This window comes from Microcaecilia unicolor, chromosome 1 (genome assembly GCF_901765095.1).
Source record: "Microcaecilia unicolor chromosome 1, aMicUni1.1, whole genome shotgun sequence".
Lineage (NCBI taxonomy): Eukaryota > Metazoa > Chordata > Amphibia > Gymnophiona > Siphonopidae > Microcaecilia > Microcaecilia unicolor.
This window is the reverse complement of record NC_044031.1, coordinates 186,392,450-186,415,122: the sequence shown is the minus strand read 5'-3', so window position 1 is coordinate 186,415,122 and position 22,673 is coordinate 186,392,450. Positions and strand designations below refer to the sequence as shown.

At 42.0% G+C, this 22,673-nt stretch overlaps 1 protein-coding gene across 2 annotated transcripts in view; it reads right to left on the bottom strand.

Annotated features, from left to right (window-relative positions):
* Nucleotides 1–22,673, bottom strand: part of RELCH (RAB11 binding and LisH domain, coiled-coil and HEAT repeat containing) — a 447,561-nt gene that overhangs the window by 162,319 nt on the left and 262,569 nt on the right. For both annotated transcript variants that reach the window (XM_030203226.1, XM_030203234.1), the window contains exon 21: nt 11,740–11,846. In XM_030203226.1, the coding sequence (XP_030059086.1) occupies nt 11,740–11,846 (107 nt within the window). The remainder of the gene's footprint in view (nt 1–11,739; nt 11,847–22,673) is intronic.

Here is a 22,673-nt window from a genome sequence, read left to right as displayed (position 1 = left end):
TTCTGGAGGACCGTCCGGCCAAATTACTGTTACATCAAGAGTCTTGTTCTAAGCAATAGTGTCCATGTCACAGATTTGCAAATCTCCTCCATAGCTGCTGAATTCAAGTGGGCTACCAATGCTCTGACATTATAAGCTCCTTCATGACCCTCAAGAGTCAGAACTACTTTTGAATAAGTGAAAGAGATGCAGTTTGCTACCAATTGAAGTGTGTGTGTTTGCCCCATTTTGTATGGGTCAAAATGAACAGCTGGGTAGACTTTCTATGGTCTTTTGTCCATTCTAGATAGAAGTCCAAGGCTCTTTTGCAATCCAGTACATGCACTGTACTTTCTTTTCTGTGGGCATGAGGTCTACAAAAGTATTGGTAGGAGGACAGACCGATTAAGATGGAAATCTGACACTATCTTAGGAAGGAACGTTGGATATGTGCAGAACCCTTCTATTGTAAAATGTAAGATGGATCAGTTACTAGAGCCTTGAGCTCACTTTCCCTGCAAGCTGAAGTTACTGTCAAGTGCCACCAATAACAAGAACATCCAGGTCAGCTTACAGATGTATAGAGGCTCAAAAGGAGCTTTCATCAGCTGGATTAAAACAATGTTAGGAACCCAAGATACTGTGCAAAGCTTGATGGGAGGCTTCAACAGAGACAAGCCCTACACAAATTATACAACTAAAGGCTGCATAGAGAAGTAATTTGCTTCATATTGATGATATGTGTCAGGTGCATTATGAAGTATACTAATGGAGTTGGTATTTAAATCCAACTCTGATAGAAGGTATTCAAGCAGTTTTTGTGTGAGACAAGAAAAAGGATCTAAGTCATTTCAATCACGCCAGATGGCAAACCTCTTCCATTTAAAACTGTACAACCTTCTCATGGAAACTCTTCTCCTGGAAGCCAAAGACACTAATTCTAGTAGTGCAGACTGCCTTTTGGCCTCATGTCAGCACCTCAAGTGCTCACATACCTTGCAGTTGTAATTGTGTATCTATTCGGAACGGGTGTGCATGTGTTTCCCTGTTTGGGTTACTGGCTGGTAAAGAGAACAACATGAGAAGGAGAAGAAAGTCCAGCGTGCAGAACCATTCAAATGCTGGAGTTGTTAGGGCTCATAATAAACTACTCCAAGTCTCATCTAAGCTCATCATAATAACTGGAATTCATAGGAGCCCTGCTAGACATGACTCATGCATCAGCCTTTCTTCCACAACAAAGTATAACCAACCTGTTGTTCATAGAAGAGGAATTTCAGGTGAATCTATAGGGCAAATAAAGAGGATGTTGGGCTACATGGCAACAATAGTGCATATAACTCCCTTGGCACATCTCAATTTGACACAAACTCAATGGTCTTAGAAGACATAGACTAAGAGGATCTCTTCAAGAAGTCATTTCTGTCATCAGACCTCTCTGTCCTGGCGAACAGTTAATCCAATCTGACAAAAGGAGTCACCTTCCAAATTACCCCAGTTTAAGTTGTGTTCATGATAGATGTGCACAAACTGATCTGGAGAGCTCATGTAGATGGACCCCATACTAAGGGACTATGGTCCTCCCAGGAGAATCACCACCAGATAGTTTTCCTGGGTCTAAGAATAATGTGGCAAGCTTTAAAGGCTTTCAAAAATCAGTTGGCCATTAGAATTATTTTCATTCAGTTTGACACTCAAGTAGCCATGTGCTATGTCAACAAGCAGGGAGGGACAGGATCCTACTTCCCATGTTGGTAGACTGGCATGATGTTGAACAGGGCCATCTCTCATGGGATGCAGAATGGGTCAAATATCTGGCAGACAAACTGAATCAAATACTACAGTTACACGAGTGGTCATCTTACAACAGGAAGCTACCTGTTCTGCTCCAGAATAGGGAAACATGGCAAACTAGCCTCAGATGTTTTCCTCCTAACTGGGGAGAGGATCTTCTATATGTATATCCTCCAACACCTTTTATAGAGAATGTTGGCAAACTCAGTTACAATGTACAAAATGTCTCTAAGTATAGCCTAGGATGCTGTTCGTGACGTGAGAATAACAGTCTGAAAAAAATTTCTTCCAACCCCATGTCCAAGCTTTGCTACCTTGAGGCATTGAGGAGTGAATCTTGGCACCGCTAGCTCTTAAGAACAGATTATACCATCATGAAATGAGAAGGCTGTTGCTTCTCAAATCTGGAAGCCTTCTGGACACTACATTGAGCTGTCCTTCTTGTTTATAGGAGGTACAAAGAGTGCTCATCCACATTCTTACCTGAAATGTTCTTCAGGATTCTGTGAGCTAGAACTATCACAGTTTCAATGGGTGAAGGGGGAGAGTGTTGAGGAATTAGAGGATATCCAATGGTTCTGCCCTGGGTTTTCTTCTCTCATGAGAAGGAATGGGATCTGATGGTAAGGCAGGTGAGCCCTCGTCAGAGAAAATTTCTGGCTCAGAGTTCTAGGGTCACTCAGATTCAGACAAATACTCTAAAGGAAAAGAGTGAGTCTCTGTCTCAATCTAATGACTTTGTGGTCAGGCGTTCAGTGTGGGTACTGAGAAACTGATAATTTCCAATGACCAAGAGAAGCTTCCTCCCCTGATGGGACTCAAAACTGAGACCAGTGAGGCTGGCAATGACCTCAATACCCTTTGAAATCTTGATGCTGATGTCTCACAGTCAGGCAAGCGCATCGGTTTCAAGGATTGACTGGATAGTCTCACCTTGACATTGATGTTGAAGTTGCAGCATCACATCAAACAAAGAAGCACTTCATTCTCTCCTCCTCAAAAACTATCATTGACAAAGATGAGAGAAGAGCAGTAGGATGTAGCCACATCCTCCTGAGCTACCAGGGTGTATCAGAATCAGGGTCTTTGCTCCTTAAGAGGGTTCACCCACTCTGATGTCCTGGAGAATGAGTGGCTCTCACACTGTGGGCACTTCAAAGACCCCAGTGACCTTGGTGCTCTAAGCACTTCACTCCAAAGAGGCACAATGCTGATATGCACTAGTCTCCACCTAGCTTCCAGTATCACTGTTGAGAGAACATGGTCTCTCAACAATGAAGATGAGGATGAAGCCTTCCCTTTCTTCGGGTGGAAATCCAATGATGATTGGTCCTAATGGCCTATGCTGATGCTCAATGCCGAAGATGATCAAGAAGTGCTCGATACCGATGCAGCATCCAATTTTTTTGGGACCAATGGAGATAGAGGTTTCCAAAGCTGAAGTCTATGGATTGGTCTTCTCTATGCAAAAAAATCCATTTGCACTGTTTTCACAATTACAAATCCCTCTCTTGACATCTGTGAATATTATTTACAACAAGAGTGCTCATGGTTGGGTCTCAGATACTGCAGCCAACATTTATGGGTATCTGTAATGTTACATTTTGAAGCTGCTGAGGTCTCTCTTTTGCAACATTTTGCCTGGAAAAACAGCTGCAGTAAATTCAAACAACTTGATGATGAAAAGTTACCTAGCTAGGGAGCTCAAGGCCTCAATAAAGATTACAGAGCAGTAAGTAAAAAAAAAAACAACATTAAAGGAAACAAAAAAATGTCTGAAAAACCTAACTAAAGCTCTATTAGGAAAAGCAGTGCATGACAGCGACATGACTCGAAGATAAAAGCTTAAAATAAAAAAAATATATCAAAATGCTAACTGGTATACCAAAGTGACATAACATGGAAAATGCCTATCTGACTAGTTCTACAGAAAATGAAAGGCTGAAGCAGTCCTGCATAACAGCAGAAGGTGGGAAGTGGAATGATTGAACGGTGACCTTGCTCAAAAGTTATAGATACCTAGAGATGCTGGTAAGCACAGCTCAAAATGGCTTCCTTAAGCTTGAGCTCCTAAGAACCCCAACAGCTTAATGACATTTACAAGTGCCTATGCTAAGCCATCACAGCCAGACTGAGGCCAGCTCCAAATCGAACAAGCAGGATTTTGCTGCTACTCACTCACAAAGAGTTAAGCACTTCATAACAGAAATGCTGCTATTGCAGGAAATTGTGGTGGTGGTGAGGGGTTAGAGGCCTGGAACTGATGTACCTATCTTTGGAGAAATCTTGCAAGACAAAGACTTATTGATGAAAGAGGTGGCTGACACAAAATCGTAACCTGGGGCAGCGCTTGTGTGATGGCAGAATTTGAGGCCAGGTTTAGAAGCTGATATGGAACTTCTGGTCAAAATGAGCCATCAGTTTAAAGTCTTGCAGATTCTACATCAAATCCTAGAAGAGAAGAACAATCAGATGTGACGAATTAACATCCAGATCCTGGGCTTACCCGAAGGGGTGACAGGCCTTGAGGCTGCTCAGTTTCTATGGAAATTAAGTTTGAGTGCAATCTTGAAGTTCAGTGATTGCACAGAGTGTCGTCGCATATACCTCGACCTGGAGCAATGTACCTGCAACAGATGGTGGTGAATATTTTGTAATATCCACATGCACTACAGACCCTCCAATCTGCAAAACTGAAAGCACCATTAAAACATCAAGGGCATATCGTTTTTATTTTACCAGATCTAAACAGATCATACAGAAATGTAGAAAAGTACTGCTTGACATGTGCAACCAGTTAAAGAGGCTGACTGCCAAATATGGGATGCTCTATTCAGCCAAACTCAAAGTTAACCTACATAATAACACCAAACATTTTGAAGACCCTGAAGCACTTCGTGCCTTTACAGCAGAGCAAATGGGAGTTGATATGGAATGGAACTGAGTGGCCAGATGGAACTGATAGAGAATAATAGTCTGCAAATTATGTGATATCTGTGTATTTGTTTTGCTTATTGAACACTGGTGTAACCACTAGACATGTTTTGGATGGCACAAGATGTTATTGCCTATAGAGGAAAAGATATACTATGCTATGGTGCAGTGGCAGAACTTTCTTCTCTGAACTGTGTTGTGAAATTCTGAAGAAACTTCACATGCAGAAGGAACTCTCTAGGGCACGTTCTCTTAAGACACTGGGGAATGTTTCTGGGCAGCGTGTTGCTGCAGCAGTTCATCAAGAGTTACATCAAGAGTCAGGGATGACTGAAGTGAGTTGGGTGAGGTTTTCACTCATGCAAAATCATGATTATTTGTAGCCCTTAATACATCCTCCACAGATAAATAGCAGCTTCTGGATTAAAACCACTCTGGAATATCAAGGGGTTAAATAATCCCATTAAGAATAAAGAATGAGTGAGTAGAATTACTATAAAGGGGTTAAATAATCCCATTAAGAATAAAGAATGATTGAGTAGAATTACTATACTTGCAGGAGATCCACTTAAATCTAAAGGAATTGCTCAAACCGAGGGATAAATGGCATGATATTGTGGTGATTTCATCAGCAGTAGTGAAGAAATGTGGGTTGGCAACACTGGTCAGCAAATCCCCACAAAATATGGTCTTAAATCAATACTCAGATAAGGCGGGTAGATGAGTCTATTTAAGGTTAGTGATAGAGTGTTAGACAATAGGGCTGTTTAATATGTATTTCCCTAAAACTGAATCCCTTCCTTTCTTTCAGATTCTACTAAGTTGCTGTAAGTACCAGTAGTTTGTGTAACTGTCTGGACTTCACATTTAATGATTCTAAAGGGATGCTGTAAGCACTGCTAAGTCCTGCCTGTTTTTTTTAAAGATATACTATTAAGTTGTATATGTTAAGGATATTCTAAAAGTATGGTGTGAAGCATGTTTTTTAAAGACTGTGCTGAACATGAACATTTTGCATATTTTAGCTGGGATTGTGAATCCTTTAGCCTTCCCACTTCTGAATATGTTAAAAAAATCTTTAACAAAATATGTTTAAACGTTTTGGATTGATGTTTGACATACACAATAGGCATGTCCCTTTATGCACTACTGATGCCTGTTCTTACAATTGATAATGATCACATGATACACTCATAAAGCCTTTTGTGGAATAATGGACCACATAGACTTGCCCTTATGTTTTGCTATGATTATTTATGATTCTAATTGCATGATTAGGTTTGTACTTTTAGTTGGTGGTCTTATCTTCATTGTCAGTGCACATGTTTTCTTGGATTCCACACACTTTTAATGTTTGTGCTGTGTATTGAAGTTTTATATTTATTTTGTCTATTTATAATTTATATTATTTTGATTATTGTTTTTAGTATTGTACCCCTGAAGTAACCCATGAGTGGGCGAAATGTGGACCACGTTGGGTGACTGGTTTAATAAAAATATTTTGTTTTCGAGCAGTTCGTCTGAGATCTGTTTTATTTTGCATCAAAAAATATCAACATATATCTTTGTAAAATATATTCTAAATTACTAGCCACTCACCTGAATAGGTGTTGCAACATCTTATAGGTCAAGTAAACTGGATTTATGATGGACAGGTCACCAGACTATTTTGTGACATATTACATTTTACACAACAGCAAGAGGTCCCAGAGACTACTTTATCCTTAGATGCCTAAAAGGATTTTGATATTGTGGAGTGGGGCTATCTTTTTAACACTATGCAATGGTTCAGAAATGCAGAATACTTTGGTATTCAGTGGTATCAATAGGCTTAGTTCTGCTGCAATTTCCCTACATAAGGAGATGGAGTAAGGTTGCCCCCATAATAGCTATTAAGACCCTGATATTAAAGGAGTATGACATAGGGAAATAGAAAACAAAATCTCAGCTTTTATGGATGACTTGTTACTTTTAGACGTGGACTGCCAGCATTGTTGCATGTATAAATCAATTTGGCAAAGTTTCTGGATATAGGGTCAACTAGGGAAGAACAGAGAAGTTATTACTAAACACACATACACAGCTTCTTTCCAAACCTGGTGTGTCATTTAAGGTAGCTTGGTGTATGGATTGAGCAAATAGAGGACACTGAACAAAAAACAAACAAAAAAAAGATTTTCTACATGTCATGACGACGTTTAAAGTGAAATACATTCTTCAAATGCTCTCTCTGGAATTCCCCCACTCTGTATAAGCAGCTGGAATCACTGTTAAATTTTTATGATAGGATAAACCACTGATTGTGTTTAAAACGATTGAAAGTGGAGTAGTGAGAAGGTGGGATGACTTTCTCAGATTTATAAATCTATCATCTCTGCTTTATCATTTGTAAGAGAGTCTTTGAGTAGGTTATCAAGCCAAACAAGCCCAAATGGTTAAATCTGGACAAAGAGACAGTTAAAGCCTATCCTTAACCATGTTCTGCCAGGGATGCAAAGGCCATCAAAATTGTGTGTGTGTGGTGGGGGGGGTGGGGGCTGTTGCTTATAGTACTTGCTTTATGGGCCTTTCATTAAATGAAACTGATCATGTGCAGGCTGCGGCAAAGACATAGCATATAGTCATTTCAGCATTTGTTGAATGAACAAGGGTTTAAGCCCTTTCTAGTACCAAGCTCTCAATTCTTTCAATAGTTACAGCTCCAGTATGCATTCCAGCACAGTGGGATTAAGTTGTAAAGAATTCCAGAAGGACTGGGTCCTGGCAGACATAATGCACTAGATAACTTTGTTTCTGTATGCTGTTCTCAGTTTTTTAAAGTTGTGCATCATGCTAAGAATGTGTGGTATAGGGTGTAGAAAAAGTGTGAGAGAAAGATCTGGATATAATTCTGGAGACAAGAGTGAAAAGAAAATCAGGGAGTTGGTTCTCTCTGTATCATGTTTGGTATTGTTATCTATTTTATAAAGCACAGAGCTATATGGACCCTCCCTCTAAAAAAAAAAAGCACCCAAATTAGTGTGAGGTACATCTAGCAGTTGTTGGTCTGTAACAACCAGGCTGGAATGCTTCTGCACCAACTGTATTTTTGTACTGATGTACATAGATTTTGGAAAGCAGTTTGGGCAAAAGTTACCAGGATCTTGGGGGTGAGAGATTAACTCTCCTTTAAAGTTGAAATGCTGGGGACTGATCAAGATGGCACCGAGACCAGACATGCTATGCTGAGCTCTGGAGATTCCTTTTTCCTTTAAGTATTCTTTCTTGAATTAATAATGCCAAAGAGAAAGGGAAAGATTAGAGGAGGTTCCTCCTTACTCTCTACAGACCCTACTCTTTGTCAGTTACCAATTACAGCATATGCAACCCCAACTGCACCCAGGGGCGCTCCTTTGACCGGCACAGAGAGAAGTCCTGGTCAGGAAAGTGAGGTTTCCTTTAGCCCGCAGAGTCCAGAGAACCAGGCTCTAGAAGTGAAGAGCATGTTGGGAGGAACGCCCGTCGAGCCCTCAAAAGTCAGGATCTCTGGACAAGCTAAGGAGGGCTCTTCCCATGTTATTGCGACACTTCACGAGGGAGTTTCTCCCGAAAAACAGAGCCTCTTAGTTACCCATTCGGAAGCAGGGCAGAATTTGACCGGGCTAGAGACAACACCTGGAATGCTGATGGGGGTTGAAATGCGGCCTAGCCCTGAGGCAGCCCTGCAGCTGTTGGAGAGACTAGCAAAGGTAACATTGGAGTCCTTATGGTCGGCAATGGAATCCCTGCACAAGGTTTGTCTTACTTTTGTCTCCAATACAAAGTCGAATGTCTCAATGATAGAATCGCTTCAATCTCAACTAGTCCTTCAGGAGTCAAATATGAAAAACTATGAAATATCTTTATCCCAAGTTAAAGAGGTGGAATGTAAATTATTACAGAATGCTGATATGTTCATCGTAAGCTGGGGAACTTAGAAAATGGAGCTAGATCATTGAATTTGAGAATATTAAACTTTCCTTCTATTAAATATAGCTCCTCAAGAGACTTATTTCACAAATTCTTAAAAAGTTCTTCAATATCCTGAGAATGGGCTTCCCCCAATACAAAAACTTTATTATTTGCCATCTTCATTAGCTCGAGAAGCCAGGTTGGAAGGCCAAGTCGGGGTGAATTTGTCTTCTGATAGTCTGGATGTCTCAGCGCGCTTTTAGAAAGATTGCAAGATGAGGTGGACTTTCGGGCCACCTTGTTGGTCTCCTTTGTATTTTTCCAAGATAAAAAGGCCTTGATAAGACTTTATCTGAGACAATCGGTTCCAGTTTTCTTTATGGGAGAAAAGATTCAGATATTTCCGGATGTCTACAGATCGACACAGGAAAGAAGGAAGAAATTTCTGTCTATGCGACAGGAAGCTTTGACTTTGGGTGCTAAATTTCAGTTAAGGTTTCCATGTATATTTAATTATATTTATTGGTTTCAAAATATTAAACAAACATTACATTTGAAACAGAAAAGGTTCATTCGTCGGATTATAAAGTTAAAGAAAATGTCACAAAATTAATTTTTTGACAAAGTACTCTCAAGTCCACAACACTGATCCAAGATTTACAAACTAAACCGGTCTATATATCAGTATCCTTATCCATTAAAGAGCTTCACCTCAAAGAGCTTCTGGCGGTTATAAATTCAGATAGTTGTACAGATTCATAAAAAACATATTTAACCGACTGATGACAAATTATACATTTGCAAGGATAATGCAAAAGAAAAGTGGCACCCAGTCGGAGCACCCCTGGCTTTAACAAAATAAACTGTCTACGCTTCTTTTGAGTATCTTTAGATACATCAGGAAATATGCGGACGTTAAGTCCCAGGAAATGTTTCTATTTTTGAAGAAATTTTTCATAATTAATGTTTTATCCATATCTAAGGCTAAAGTAACTAATAAAGTTGCAGAAATTGTTAAGTCTGCTGTTGGTGTTTCTAAAATTGCAGAAACATCCAGTGTTTGATCAAGTTGTTGTACAGGTTCATCAGTAATCTTAGTAGGCAGATAATAAACTTGAATCATTGGAGGCAAAATATCTGTGAATCCCAAAATTTCTTTCAAATATCTATTAATCATTTCTCTTGGGGTAGTAGTAACTACCCTAGGGGCAATTCAAAAATCTCAAATTTTTTGATCTTTGAACATTTTCCAAGTTCTCAATTTTTCTTCTCATGTTGGAAACATCTTTTACAACATTGATTTGCAGTTCTCGCGTTTTCTCCAAACTTTCAACCACAGAGTTTATCTTAACCAATGTTTCTTTCCTTTCCGATTCCAAACCCACAGCATTCTCTTCAGTTTTTTTGATCCGGGACTCAAGGCCCTGAATTTGAGGACATATGGCTTTACCCAAATTAGTAATTAAGGCCCAAAGACTCTCCAGGGTAATCTCCGCTGGTTTTTCTTCTAAGAAGGATAAAGTACCTTGCATTTGTAGCCCTTCGGTGTGTAATTTCTCCCCTTCTGAACCGCTAAACTTTTCCATCGTCCCTCCCTTAATTAAGTTTACATTTTCCATGGTTGATTAAGGGCTTCTGTCTCCCTCAACTCCTTCACTCCTCCAGGAAGATTTCCCCAGCTCCTGCCGGCTCACTCGCAACGCCAATTCCAGGCAGCTTCGGAGACGACACCATTACTGGAGAGGAAACATTCTGGGGTTGCGGGGGAGGAGCCCGTTGATCGGGGCTGAGGGTAACCTCAAGCAGGGGCAGCGTCTCAGGACCTCCATTCGCCGCTGACACCGCCAATCTGCCGCCCTCCGATCCTGTGGATACCGCCGGTCTCAGCAGAAACAAACCAATGGGGCAACTCGACGAAGAGGTATGTCAGCCCGGGGGAGCAGCGGCCGCCACTTTCCCTCTTCATTTAGGCATAACGATATTATCAGGAAATGTGGAGACGTGCGACTGGTTCAAACGGCCATCTTGGATCCGTTAAGGTTTCCATGTAAATGTGATCTTACGATAGATAATACTACCTTTCATTTTTTTGAACCTTTACAACTTCGATCTTTTTTGAATGCAAGAGATCCTAAAACTGACTTATAATGATCTTTTGGACTCGTAGAAAGTAATGATTCACTTGAAATGATCTTTTGCGCGCTATTTTTTCTTTTAATTTCCTTCTGTTTCCTCTTCTCTCAGGAATGGTGTATATCAGTCCCCCCCTTCCCCCTGATTGTGGACTACAGCTTATAAATATTATTGTACAAGAGGAATTTTCCCTGAACATTTGTTTCCTTATAAATTATGGCAGACTGCTTGACAAAGCTCGCTTTGGAATTATGTAAAATATTTAATAAATATAAATTAAAAAAATAAAAGTTGAAATGCTGAGATTGACAGCCCTCATTACTACTTTGGGTAAAGAAGAAAGATGGCTATTAGATTTTATGCTAACTGTAACCTTCAAAATAATGCTTCTTAACTGGAAGCAGTGGATCAATTAGAAGTAAATCGGTTGTGTAATAGCTATAGGATATATATTACAGTCAATACAGAAATCTGAAACACAAAACAAAAAAAAAGTTCAAGAAACCTAGGCTGGAGTAGTGTTCCTATGCCAGGCCCTGGCAGTGATGTCATCCAAGTTGCGAGAATTTAATTATTCTCCAAGTATAAGCAGGCTACTATTTAACCCATGCAAACTCCCAACCATGCTAGATACTGCCACGAGGAAGGTGGCTGGTATCAAAGGCTACGTCTATCCTTCAGAGAAGTTGAGTGGTTACAGGAAGACATTATTCATGAATGACTTTTTTCTCCAGTCTCTGATGGACAGAATTTTTAATGAACAAAGCCTGGAAATAGAGAAAAGGAAGAACAGGGAGCTAGGAAGCAAAGTAACTTTATCAAAATGAGTTTAACGTGAGTTTCCATCTAGACAAACGAGGGAGAAATACTGAAAATGGTAATGATGGTGAATGAAGGGAAGGGGGGGGGGGGTCAAGCTGTGTGTTATTCATATAGCAAAGGTATAAATGTCATTTATGTTCATTTTACCCGAGTTCCACAAAAGAAGCCTTAAGGCTGTCAAGAGGTGCATGTGATAATGAAAGCATGGTCATTACATCCTCTAAGAATCCAACTAATAGTTTGCGGTCTTCTTCCTAGACAAGAGAAGAAATAACACAATGTAAAGAGTCTCATCAAAAGTTACAGTGAGTGACATAGTATGTTTACGTGTCATGGCAAAATAACTAGAAGAGACATACAAATTTAATATACTGCAAATGCCATTACAGGTAACACTTATTTCTCATGGCACCATATGAAGGTATCTGGAGGCAAGTCAAAGTTTATTAAAACACATCACTTCCCCAAAACTGTTGATCAAAAATTGCTAGGCTTATCAAAATAGTCAATTTTCTGGTATAACTAATGATAACGAGATAGTCCACTACTAAGTTTGTTAAACAAAACCCAAATGAGATCACCATGCATTCTTGTTACCAATAATACCATAAAGGAACACTGTATTTACCATAAGCTGTGATTTTAAAAATTTTTTAATACTGCTTGCAATTAATTCCACTATTATATGTAAGTTGAAAAGGGTTTTTAATATTGCAGGCAGAAATCCTCATATACAGAGATGCAGTGCTCCATAACAAAAATTTCATTCTTACTGTAAACACAAGATTGGAATATTATTTTTTCAAGAGTACAGGACAGTTGTAAGCCTGTGGGTACTTTATACAGAAAAGCTAGTTTTTAAAAGCAAACTCATCAGGGAGTATACTTTTAAAGGTTTTCTGGTTGGCCAGCACCACATATATCATCTCACCCTAAATATTTTCCCAGCACACAGTATGCAGGGTAAAGACACAGGCCAAGCAAAGAATGTGCCCTGTCCCTTTTCCCCCTCATAAAGAAAGGCAATCTTTAAAGGGGATATACTCCATGGCTAAATACCCCTTTTACTTGTGAAAATCCTTTTGAAAAATGCCCCCTAAAAGCAGAGTTAAAAAAAACCTGAAAAACTTTAAAGCTATATTCAACGCCAATACTGAGTTAGGCAAGTTAAGAACAGTATAATAGCAAATATACCATCATACATTTTTACATTTTCTCCCCCCTTACACTACTCATACCTAATTCAAATAGTGTAAGATTTCTCATTCCTCCCTGTACAAAATGAAATTACCCCCCCCCCCCCAAAAGACAGTATCCCTCTGTTACATAAATCCACAAGATCACCATATACTCCCCTCCCCCTCCCTTTCCCCCTCCTACCGATAAAGCAACTCAACTCAATCTCCCCCCTCCCCAACTTCCAATCCCCTATGGAGGTGCCATCCAGACCCATTATCTACATGCCATCTAAAACCTACCCTATCCAATATAAAAGGGAATTAACTACCATACTTCTACCCCGAGTATGTAGCGATTGAATATATGGGTCCCAAATGTCCAAAAAGTTTCTCCTCTTTTTTGGAGAACCTCTTACCATCCGTCGCTCAAATAGCATCAGCTCATGTAATCTGTTCCTCCAATGCCAGAAGTACGGGAGAGAATCTCCCACCCACTGACTCAAAAGCAGCCTTTTACCAACCAGGCAAGCTTTACGAATCAATTGTTTATCTGATTTGCTCTGCAATGCAAAGACCTCATATTTAAATGGCAGACCAAAATTTCTGCACCTGAAAACACTCCCATAAGTAATGAAACAAAGACCCCAGCAGCTGCCCACATTTCTCACACAAAGGATTATCAACTCCACCCATCTTAAAAATCTGAGCCTTCGTAAGATACGCTCTATGCAGAATGTGAAACTGACACTCCCAGAGGCCCGCATTACCAGTCAACTCCAGAATCCGAGAAGTCAATCCATCAAAGTCCAAAGCAGTCCCGAAACCGAAAGCCGATCTTCTCCCTCCCACTGAAAAAACTGTCTCAACTGGTGACAATGTCTAGAACTCAAAGCATCTGCGTCCAAAGCCTTCACATAATGCGCTATTTGATTATACGCAAAGATATTATTCATATCATAACACCCAAAGCCCCCAAATTTAACAGTATCCCCTGAGCACTCAAAAGATGTTCTAATCGACTAATACCCATCCGCTGCCAAATTTGGAATGTTCCATTATCCATCCCCGGCTTAAACAACAAATTCCCACGTATTGGTAACAGATCTGACGTACCAAGGGTCAATCCCCAAATGCGCATCAAATCTCTCCAAAGTATACGCAAGGAGGACAACAGCAAACTATTCCGGAGATATTCCAGGATACTATCCCTAGGCGCCTGTAACAACAAATAAAAATGACAAGGGGCGAAATACTGTACTTCCAACTTCCTAGGCGTGTAGTCTTCCCGGTCAAAAAAACCAGTCTCCCAAATACCGCAACAAACGGGCCCGGTTATACCGCTTCAAATCTGGCAAACCCAAACCTCCTTCTCTCCAATGTCCCATCAGTAATGACAATGGGAGTTTAGCCTTCCTCCCCCCCCCCCCCCCCAGCAATAACGCCTAACTAGACGATAAAGCAATTTAAGATCTCGTTGACATTTAAAAACAGGTAATAACCGCAAACAATATAACCATCTGGGAAATTCTACCATCCGAAACAGCTGTATACGTCCATATAATATAAGGGGCAAAGACACCCAACTGCGCAACCGTTCTTCCGTAGCTCACAACAGTCTTTTAACATTCAAATAGTATATATCCGATACTTTCATAGACAGCCAAAGTCCCAAAAAGCAAAAAGAACCCTTTGCCCATTGAAGCAGAAAGTTCACTCCCCACTTCCCTCTCTGAGCCCGATGCTAAAGATTTAGTATAGTTAAGTTTGAACCCCCCAAAATCCCCAAAGAAGCAGGAAGTGACTGAAAAGGTGCGTAAGATGTACCAGCAAATCATCCACGAAAGCAGACAACAAAAATTGCGAAGCACCTATCGGTACTCCCCTGATCTCTGGATGAGACTGTATCGCTCGAATCAGGGGATCCAGGGATAACACAAACAAAAGAGGAGACAATGGGCATCCCTGTCTTGTGCCTCTAAAATTTTAAACAAATGTGAACACACTCCATTTACCCAAACATACACCAAAGGCTCCAAATACAAGACCCGAATTGCATCAAGAAAAAAATCCCTGGAAACCATACTTCTGCAGAGTATCAAACAAGTAGGGCCACCTCACCAGGTCAAAAGCTTTCTCCACATCAAAGCTAACTAAAAGGGAAGATAAACGTTTATTTGCTACCACCTCCAAGGATGTCAAAATAGCATGCATATTCCTAACTGCTGTCCGCCCCCTCACAAACCCTACCTGAGCCTCATTCACCAAGTCAGGAAGCACTCTAGCCAATCTGTTTGCCAAAAGTTTTGCATATAGCTTGGCATCAACATTAAGGAGAGATATAGGTCTGTACGACCCCGAATCCACCATGTTCTTTCCCTCCTTAGCTATCACCATAATCTGAGCTACCTTCATCGTCTCTGGGATAATCTGTTTTAACACCATCGAATTAAACACCGATAACAGCAGCTCCTTAATTGGGTCATAGAACTGCTTATAAAACTCTATACAATAACCATCAGGACCCGGCGTCTTGTGAGAAGCACTTTGCTGTAAAGCCAAAATAAGATCTCCTTCTATAATTGGGCCATTTAACAAGTTCAACTGCCGAGGAGAAAGCCTAGGCAAGTCCAAAGGACCTAGAAACATTTCACTGCTCAGCTCTTCTTTAACTGGTTTGGCACGTAAGGCCTCATAAAACTGATCAAAACGATCCGCTATTTCCTTATCCAATCTAAGCATCTTCCCATCCAACGCCTTCAACTGCAAAACTTGAGAAGGGCCCCCTCATTTCCTCAACATATTCACCAACAATTGCCCAGCCTTATTACCATAACGAAACAATTTATACTTATAATAAAACTGGGTCTTAAGCGCCCGCTGGTGTAACAACTAATTTAATTCTTTCTATGCCACCAATAAAGCTTCCCTACTCGCAGAGGTAGCATGAGCCCCATATTGTCTTCTATATCTCCTAATCAGCGACTCCAACCGGAGAATCTCCTTATCTCTGAGTTTACGAACCCGAGCACAGTAAGAAATAATATCTCCTCGGAACACCGCTTTCTCCGCTTCCCAAAAAAGCACTGGCTGTCTGTGAATAACATTATGAAACTCATAATCTACTATTCTCTCCTCCAAGAACACCTGAAATCTCTGATCTCCCACCAAATCCAAAGGATAGCTCAAAAAACGACCCCTGTCCCCCCGTAGCAGCCCTTCAAACAATAACCAAATCAGTGCATGATCTAAAACTGCATAAGGGCCGATTTCCGCCTGGGTTATCTGAGAAAAAAAGAGGGCTCAAGACAAACAGATAGTCTATACAAGATTGGGATGCATGAGCTCTCGAAAGATGGGTAAAGTCCTTTTCTGACGAATGCAGTACACGCCATACATCCATAAGTCCAAAGCCTCGCAGAGCAATGACAAGGCACCACAACCCCCCCCCCCCCCGAACTCCCGACATCAGAACTTATTGACCATCTGATGAAAAGGCTCGGCCTGCTCTGGAGGGAGTGCACCAACCAAGCTTGACAGCTGCCTCACCGAGTTCCGCAAGTGGACACTCGTGAAGGGCTGGTATGTCTGGATCTTGGCAGTAAGCATAGCTGCCTGATAAGTCTTCCTCCCAAAAGAGTCCAAGGTTCTAGATTTTCTGCCTGGGGCGCCAAGGCATAGTCCCTAGTGTTCTCGGCTCTTTTGAGGATGGAGTCCACCACCATGGAATTGTGAGGTAGCTGAGATCTCATCAATCCAGGCTCACTGTGGATCCGATATTGGGATTCAGTTTTTTTTCGGGATCACAGGATTAGACAGAGGGAATGACCAGTTTCACATAAGAATTTCGTTCAGTACATTATGCAAAGGAGCCATTGCAGCTTCTCTAGGTGGAGAAGGATAATCCAGGACCTCGAGTATCTGAGCCATGGGCTCATCCTCAACCTCCATAGGGAAGGGAATAGCCACAGCCATTTCCCAGACAAAAGAGGTAAAGGATAGACTCTCCAGTGGAGAAAGTCTCCTTTCTGGTGAAGGGGAAGGTTAAGAGGGAATCACATAGGACTCGTCAGAAGAAAAGTACCTAGGATCTTCCTCTTCCTCCCATGAACGCTCAATCTTCAGTATCGGACAAGGCATCCCTCAGCAGTCCAAAACTGAGCCTGCCTCGACGTCGAGGAACGACGTCCTCGATGGCGGTGCCGAGAAGTCAACGCCTGCCTGGACTCGGGTGAAGCATTCTCAACTGATGTCAAAGGGGAATTGACCTGGGTGGCTGGCGGCACCGAGGTCGGGGACCTCACCACAGGCGAAGGGCCAGATGCCGCTGCAGCAGATGGTACAGAAGGCGCAAGCACCCCCGACACCGAAGCAGACTGGTGCAGCAATTCTTCCAGAAGCTCTGGAAGCAGGGCCCTGATGCGCTTGTCGAGAGCCGCTGTCGGCCAAGGCTGCGAGGTCGGTAAAGGAGCCGGTGGCAGAATCTGTTGAGGCTCGGGAGCAGGTACCAGGCTGCCAGAAGACTGACGAATCGGCACCTCCTGAATAGAGGGGGAGCAATCCTCTCGGCACCGACACTTCTCGGGCGCCGATTCCCTCGACGACCCGGAGCTCCCGGCATCGTGTGTCAAAGGAGAACGATGACGGTGCTTCTTCACCTTTGCTCGACGCCAGTCATCGAGACTCCCTGGTACCGAGGATATGGAATCCTCACGCCTCCTCGGGGCCTGCATAACAGGACGCCTCGAGGCAGGTGGAGACCCACTCGATGCCTCACTGCTCCCAGTGCAAATTGGTCTTTCAGCAGCCATTACCTCCGCTCCCAACGTCGAAACTTCCCTCGATGCCGATACCGCCGACCTCGGTACCGATGTCGAAGGACCAGACCGAGCCTCAAAAAACTTTTCTCGCTGGGCTTCTCGAGACGCTTGGGTCAGTTTCTTCATACGAAGACACCGACTACAAGCGGCTGGGCTATGGTCGGGCCCAAGGCACTGGATACACTAAGTGTGGGTATCAGTACCTGTGATGGTCTGGTTGTACCGAGTACAACGTTTGAAGCCGCTGGGTGTCTTCGATGACATGGAAGGAAAAATGGCTTCGGCGAAATCAAAAGACACGATTGTGCCTGTTAAAAGGAAGAGGGCACAAAAAATAAGGGAATAACCCGACGAAAAACAAAGGAAACTTTAAAAAGTGAAAAAATCTAAAAGACACTACGGATTTTTTTTTTTTGAAAACTGCACAAAAAGTAAAATAAAGAACAAAACAAAGAACAAATAGTGAAAAATTCAAGAAGAGTCTTCCTGGGCCTTAGAGGAACAGAGATAAAAACCTACTGCACCTCAACGTGGAAAAAAGAAAATAGAGGGAATGTGTTCATGTGACGGGCGGGAAATCAGTCCGCGCATGCGTGGTGCATGCTGCACACACGCCAGAGGACTCTGGCAAAACTTTTTTTAAATATTTTGTTTGCAAAATGCTGATTCCTGGGCTGACGCGGACGTCGACCCACATGTGAGAACAAGCAGCCTGCTTGTCCTCGGAGAGAACCCGTTATATAATAGCTTAGGAGCAGGACTTGGGTAGAACCCTCTCTGATAAGGTTTAGGCTGATGTCTCCCTGCGCATTCATCATATTGCTTTTGCATCTCAAATTTTGGAGAATGCCCTTAAAGTGCTGGCATTCTGGCACTAACTACAGAGGATCTAGGCTGTGTTTTCGGCACTGGGGCAGTTCATTGTTGAAGAGGTTGCGGGCAGATAGGTATCTATATACATATGTGGTGGGAGTGCTCTCTACTTCAAGAATACTGGGAACAAGTACTTCATTAGGTTCAGCAATTGATAGAATGCACTGAGCTCCTACCCTTGGAAACAGTACTCTTGAATGTCCATGAGCATGGCATTGAGGGTTCTCCCGATAAATTGTAGCTACTGGCCCTCACTGCAACTCGCATGGTCATTGCCCAGCAGTGGAAACAACAGTTTATTTATGGTTCATTTATACCCCACATTTTCCCACAAATGCAGGCACAATGTGGCTTACATGAATTACAAAAGTAGAGAAGTACAACACATGAATTTTACAGCAGAATAAGGAGAGAACACTAATTAGAGTGACTAAACAGCATAATTATTAATGGAGTAAGTTTTTTTAAAAAAAGGAACATTTTCAACATCTTCTTGAAAAGGTGATGATCAGATTGAGATTTTAGGTTCAGAGGTAAAGCATTCCAAGTCTTTGGGCTGGAGTAGTGAAAAGTAGAGGCAAAAAGAAGCTTGTATTTGACACCCCGGCAAGTCGGATAATGAAGTTGGAGATAGGTGCGTGCTGTGTTGATGGCATTTCTAGGTGGGAGGTCTATTAAAGGAATCATGTATTCCGGAGCTAGACCGTAAATAATTTTATGCGTTAAGGTGCAGAGCTTGAAAGCGATTCACTCTCTTACTGGGAGCCAGTGTAGAATGAGACGTAGAGGCTGCGCAGGAACCATGCACGATTTGCCCAGGATGAGTCTTGCAGCAGTGTTCTGGGCAGTCTGGAACTTTCGCAGTAGTTGCTCCTGGCAGCCCGCGTAAATCCTGCTGCAGTAGTCAAGGTGAGATAGAACTAACCACTGAACGAGAGTGCGGAAGAGCTCTCTGGTGAGACAAAACCTAATGCGCCGCAGTCTCCACATTGTGAAGAACATCCGCTTGGTGACTACTCGAACTTGCAAATCTAGCAGCAGGTAAGGGTCCAGCTGAACACCTAGAAGTCTTAGGCTCTTTGAAATAGGGAGAGTCTGGTCTTTAAGGACAAGCAAGCTTGATGAAAATCTGGTATGGATGGACAAGAGCATCAGACACTGAGTTTTATCTTTGTTTAACTTAAACCGAAATACCTCAGCCCAATGATCCATGATGGAAAAACTCGCTTCAATCAGATCTTTGATTTCATCCAATGAGGAATGGAAGGGAATAGAGATGGTTATATCATCTGCATAGATAAATGGATTCAAGCCTAGTTTTGCTAGTGCTGTTGCAAGGGGAAACAGCATGATGTTGAATAGCGTTGGTGAAAGAGGCGAACCTTGGGGGACCCCAAAAGTAGCTTTCCAGGGCGCAGAATGATCTGGAGTGCCTTTTGACCTGGTATGCTCTTGTTGACAGAAAGCCCTGAAACCAATGCAACCCGTTCCCTCCAATGCCCAAGGTGTCCAGTAGATGTAGTAAGATATTGTGGTCCACCATGTCAAACGCACTGGACATATCGAACTGCATCAGTAATACTTTTTTCCAGTAGAAATTTCCCGTTTAAAATCAGACAGGGCCGTAACCAGAACCGTTTCAGTACTATACTGAGTGCGGAAACCTGACTGAGAGAAGTGCAGAATATCAAAGGTCTCTAGGAATACATTTAACTGAGTGTTCACTAAGCTTTCCATCACTTTGACAATCAGTGGAATGGACGCCACTGGTCGATAGTTAGAGATGACGTCGGCTTTGATGTTTGGATTCTTAGGAATGGGTCTGAGAAGAATTCTGCCGTGCTCTGGGGGGAAGATGCCAAGGTTCAACATGTGATTAAGATAGCAAGTCAAGTCTACAATGAAGCGCTGTGGGGCCACTTTGAAAAGGTGACTAGGACAAGCACCCAGGCCACAAAACTTATTGGAGAACTTCAGGAGTGCTTCAGAAACGTGATCTACAGGAACGCTGTCAAAGGCAGACCATGTGCGATCGGCTGGACAGGAAGCAGAGCTTGAATCCAAAGAGCGTAAGAAGTCATCCACATCTGCTGGGGAACTAGCTAGTGTGGATCTAAGAACTTGTATTTTGTCCTTGAAATAAGTAGCAAGCTGGTCCGCCGATGGTAGATCGTCCTGAATGGTCTCCAGCTTATTGATGTCAAGAAAGGAGTTCAAGAGCTAGTTTAACTTTTTAAAGTCTTTTCCTGCAGATTTTAATTTCATGGAAAAGTAAGAGCATTTAGCTTTCTTGATGGCATACTTATATTTGCGGTGGCTGACTTTCCAAGCTTCCAGCGCTTGACCTGACTTCTTTTTACGCCATGCACGTTCAAGCCTTCGTGTTGCAGTTTTCAAAGTTTTTAGCTCAGTAGAAAAGCAAGGCGTTGAACTACGGAAATTGGAAGTTTTGATTTGCGTGGGTGCTATAGAATCTAGAACACTCCTGCATTTGTCATCCCAGGCTTTGAGATAGTGTGCAGAATCGGCTTGCTCTGCCCAATCATTGCTATAAACTGATTTCCAGAACAAAGGCATGTTAATTACACCTCTCGAGGTATAAGTGTGTATTGGGCTGTGATGGTGCAGGCCCGAACTTAACCAGCTCAAGTTAAATTGGAACTTGTAGTGGTCTGACCAGGCAGCTTCCATCCAACGGATGTCATTTAGGAGGAAATTGGAAACATCTATGAATTTAAAGGTGAACAGACCCAGGGAGTGGCCTTTGGAATGGGAGGGGCGAGCATCCGGACACTTTAGGTCCCAGAGATGGAGGAAATCCAGAAATTGGAGTGTATCCGGGGAGTTTAGATTATCAAGGTGTAGATTAAGGTCTCCTAATATGAAGATATTTGGGCTGGCAGTGCAGATAGTAGAGATAAAGTCCAGGAGATCTGTTTGATTATTATGTCAATTAATTGGAGGTCTGTAGAATAAAACACAGACCAGGTGTTTGCGGAGTGAGCTATGATGAATGTTTACTGTAGCAATTTCAAGTGATGGGGAGAAGAGTTCAGTGCAGGATTCTGCGATGAGGTGTGAACGGTATATGAGGGCTAGGCCACCGCCCCTTTTGGCTTTCCTGTCCCAGTGAACAATTTTGTAGCCCTCCGGACACAGATCAAGCATGATGGGATCCTTAGGCACTCGTAACCAGGTTTCTGTGATGAACAGAAGGTCAAGTTTCTCGGTAATAATCCAGTCCGATAGAAGCTCAGGTTTATTCACAACTGATCTAGCGTTGCTATAGCCAATTTGCAAAGAGTGAAACTGAGCAACCTGCTGCTTTGCACATGGGATAAGTAAAGATGCCTAGGCATAGTGGTGTGTGCTTCCAATGGGTGTTGAACAGGCATATAATCCAAGTAGGCAGCATTGTGGGAAAGTCGGCGAGCTGGTAGTTTCCAGGCATGTGAGACCAAAGGTATGGCGTTGTATGTAGGCTCCGTTGTGGTGAGAGAAAAGTGGATGAGGGTGGAAAAGTAGAAAATGAGAAGAGCTCGATGGGACTTTAGAACCGCAGATGAGCAAAGTATCAACATATGTGGAGTACATATCTAGAGCTGGAGAAGGAGGGTGTAGCTGATTTTCAGCAGTGACAATCTGTACATATCTCTGACTGTGCGATTTCTTATGTTTATCTATAGTGGTCTTTTTATGTGAGGTTATGAATGGCTTGGGGGTAGTGGGGGGTGTTATGGGATTGTTGGGGATGTGTTTCAGCTAAAGAACATATGTATAGATGCTTCTAGGGGGATGGGTGTGAGTTTATGAACATCCTATTGGTATTTTTATTATATCTTGAAGGTGATAAAGAGTACACTTCGCCTCTTGATTGTACATATTGTGATGTTCATTAACCTTAAATAGTTATAAAAAGAAGAAGATACCTCACACTCTCAAATAACAAGATTTTTTTGACTCTTTAGAAGCAGTAGGATTCCAGTCAATCAACACTTCAACACATGACAAGGGTCATCAATTAGATCTATTAGTGTCCACCATATTTTCAAATTGACTGGCAGACTCTCATTTAACAACATTGTTAAAGTTCTATGGTCAGAACTTTTTTTTTAAATTAGATTTCACTATTTTGGAAAGAACATTCAAGAAAAAAACCCATTTTTACGTCTACATGACTGTATTTATTAAAAAACTTATAGTCTGCACAATC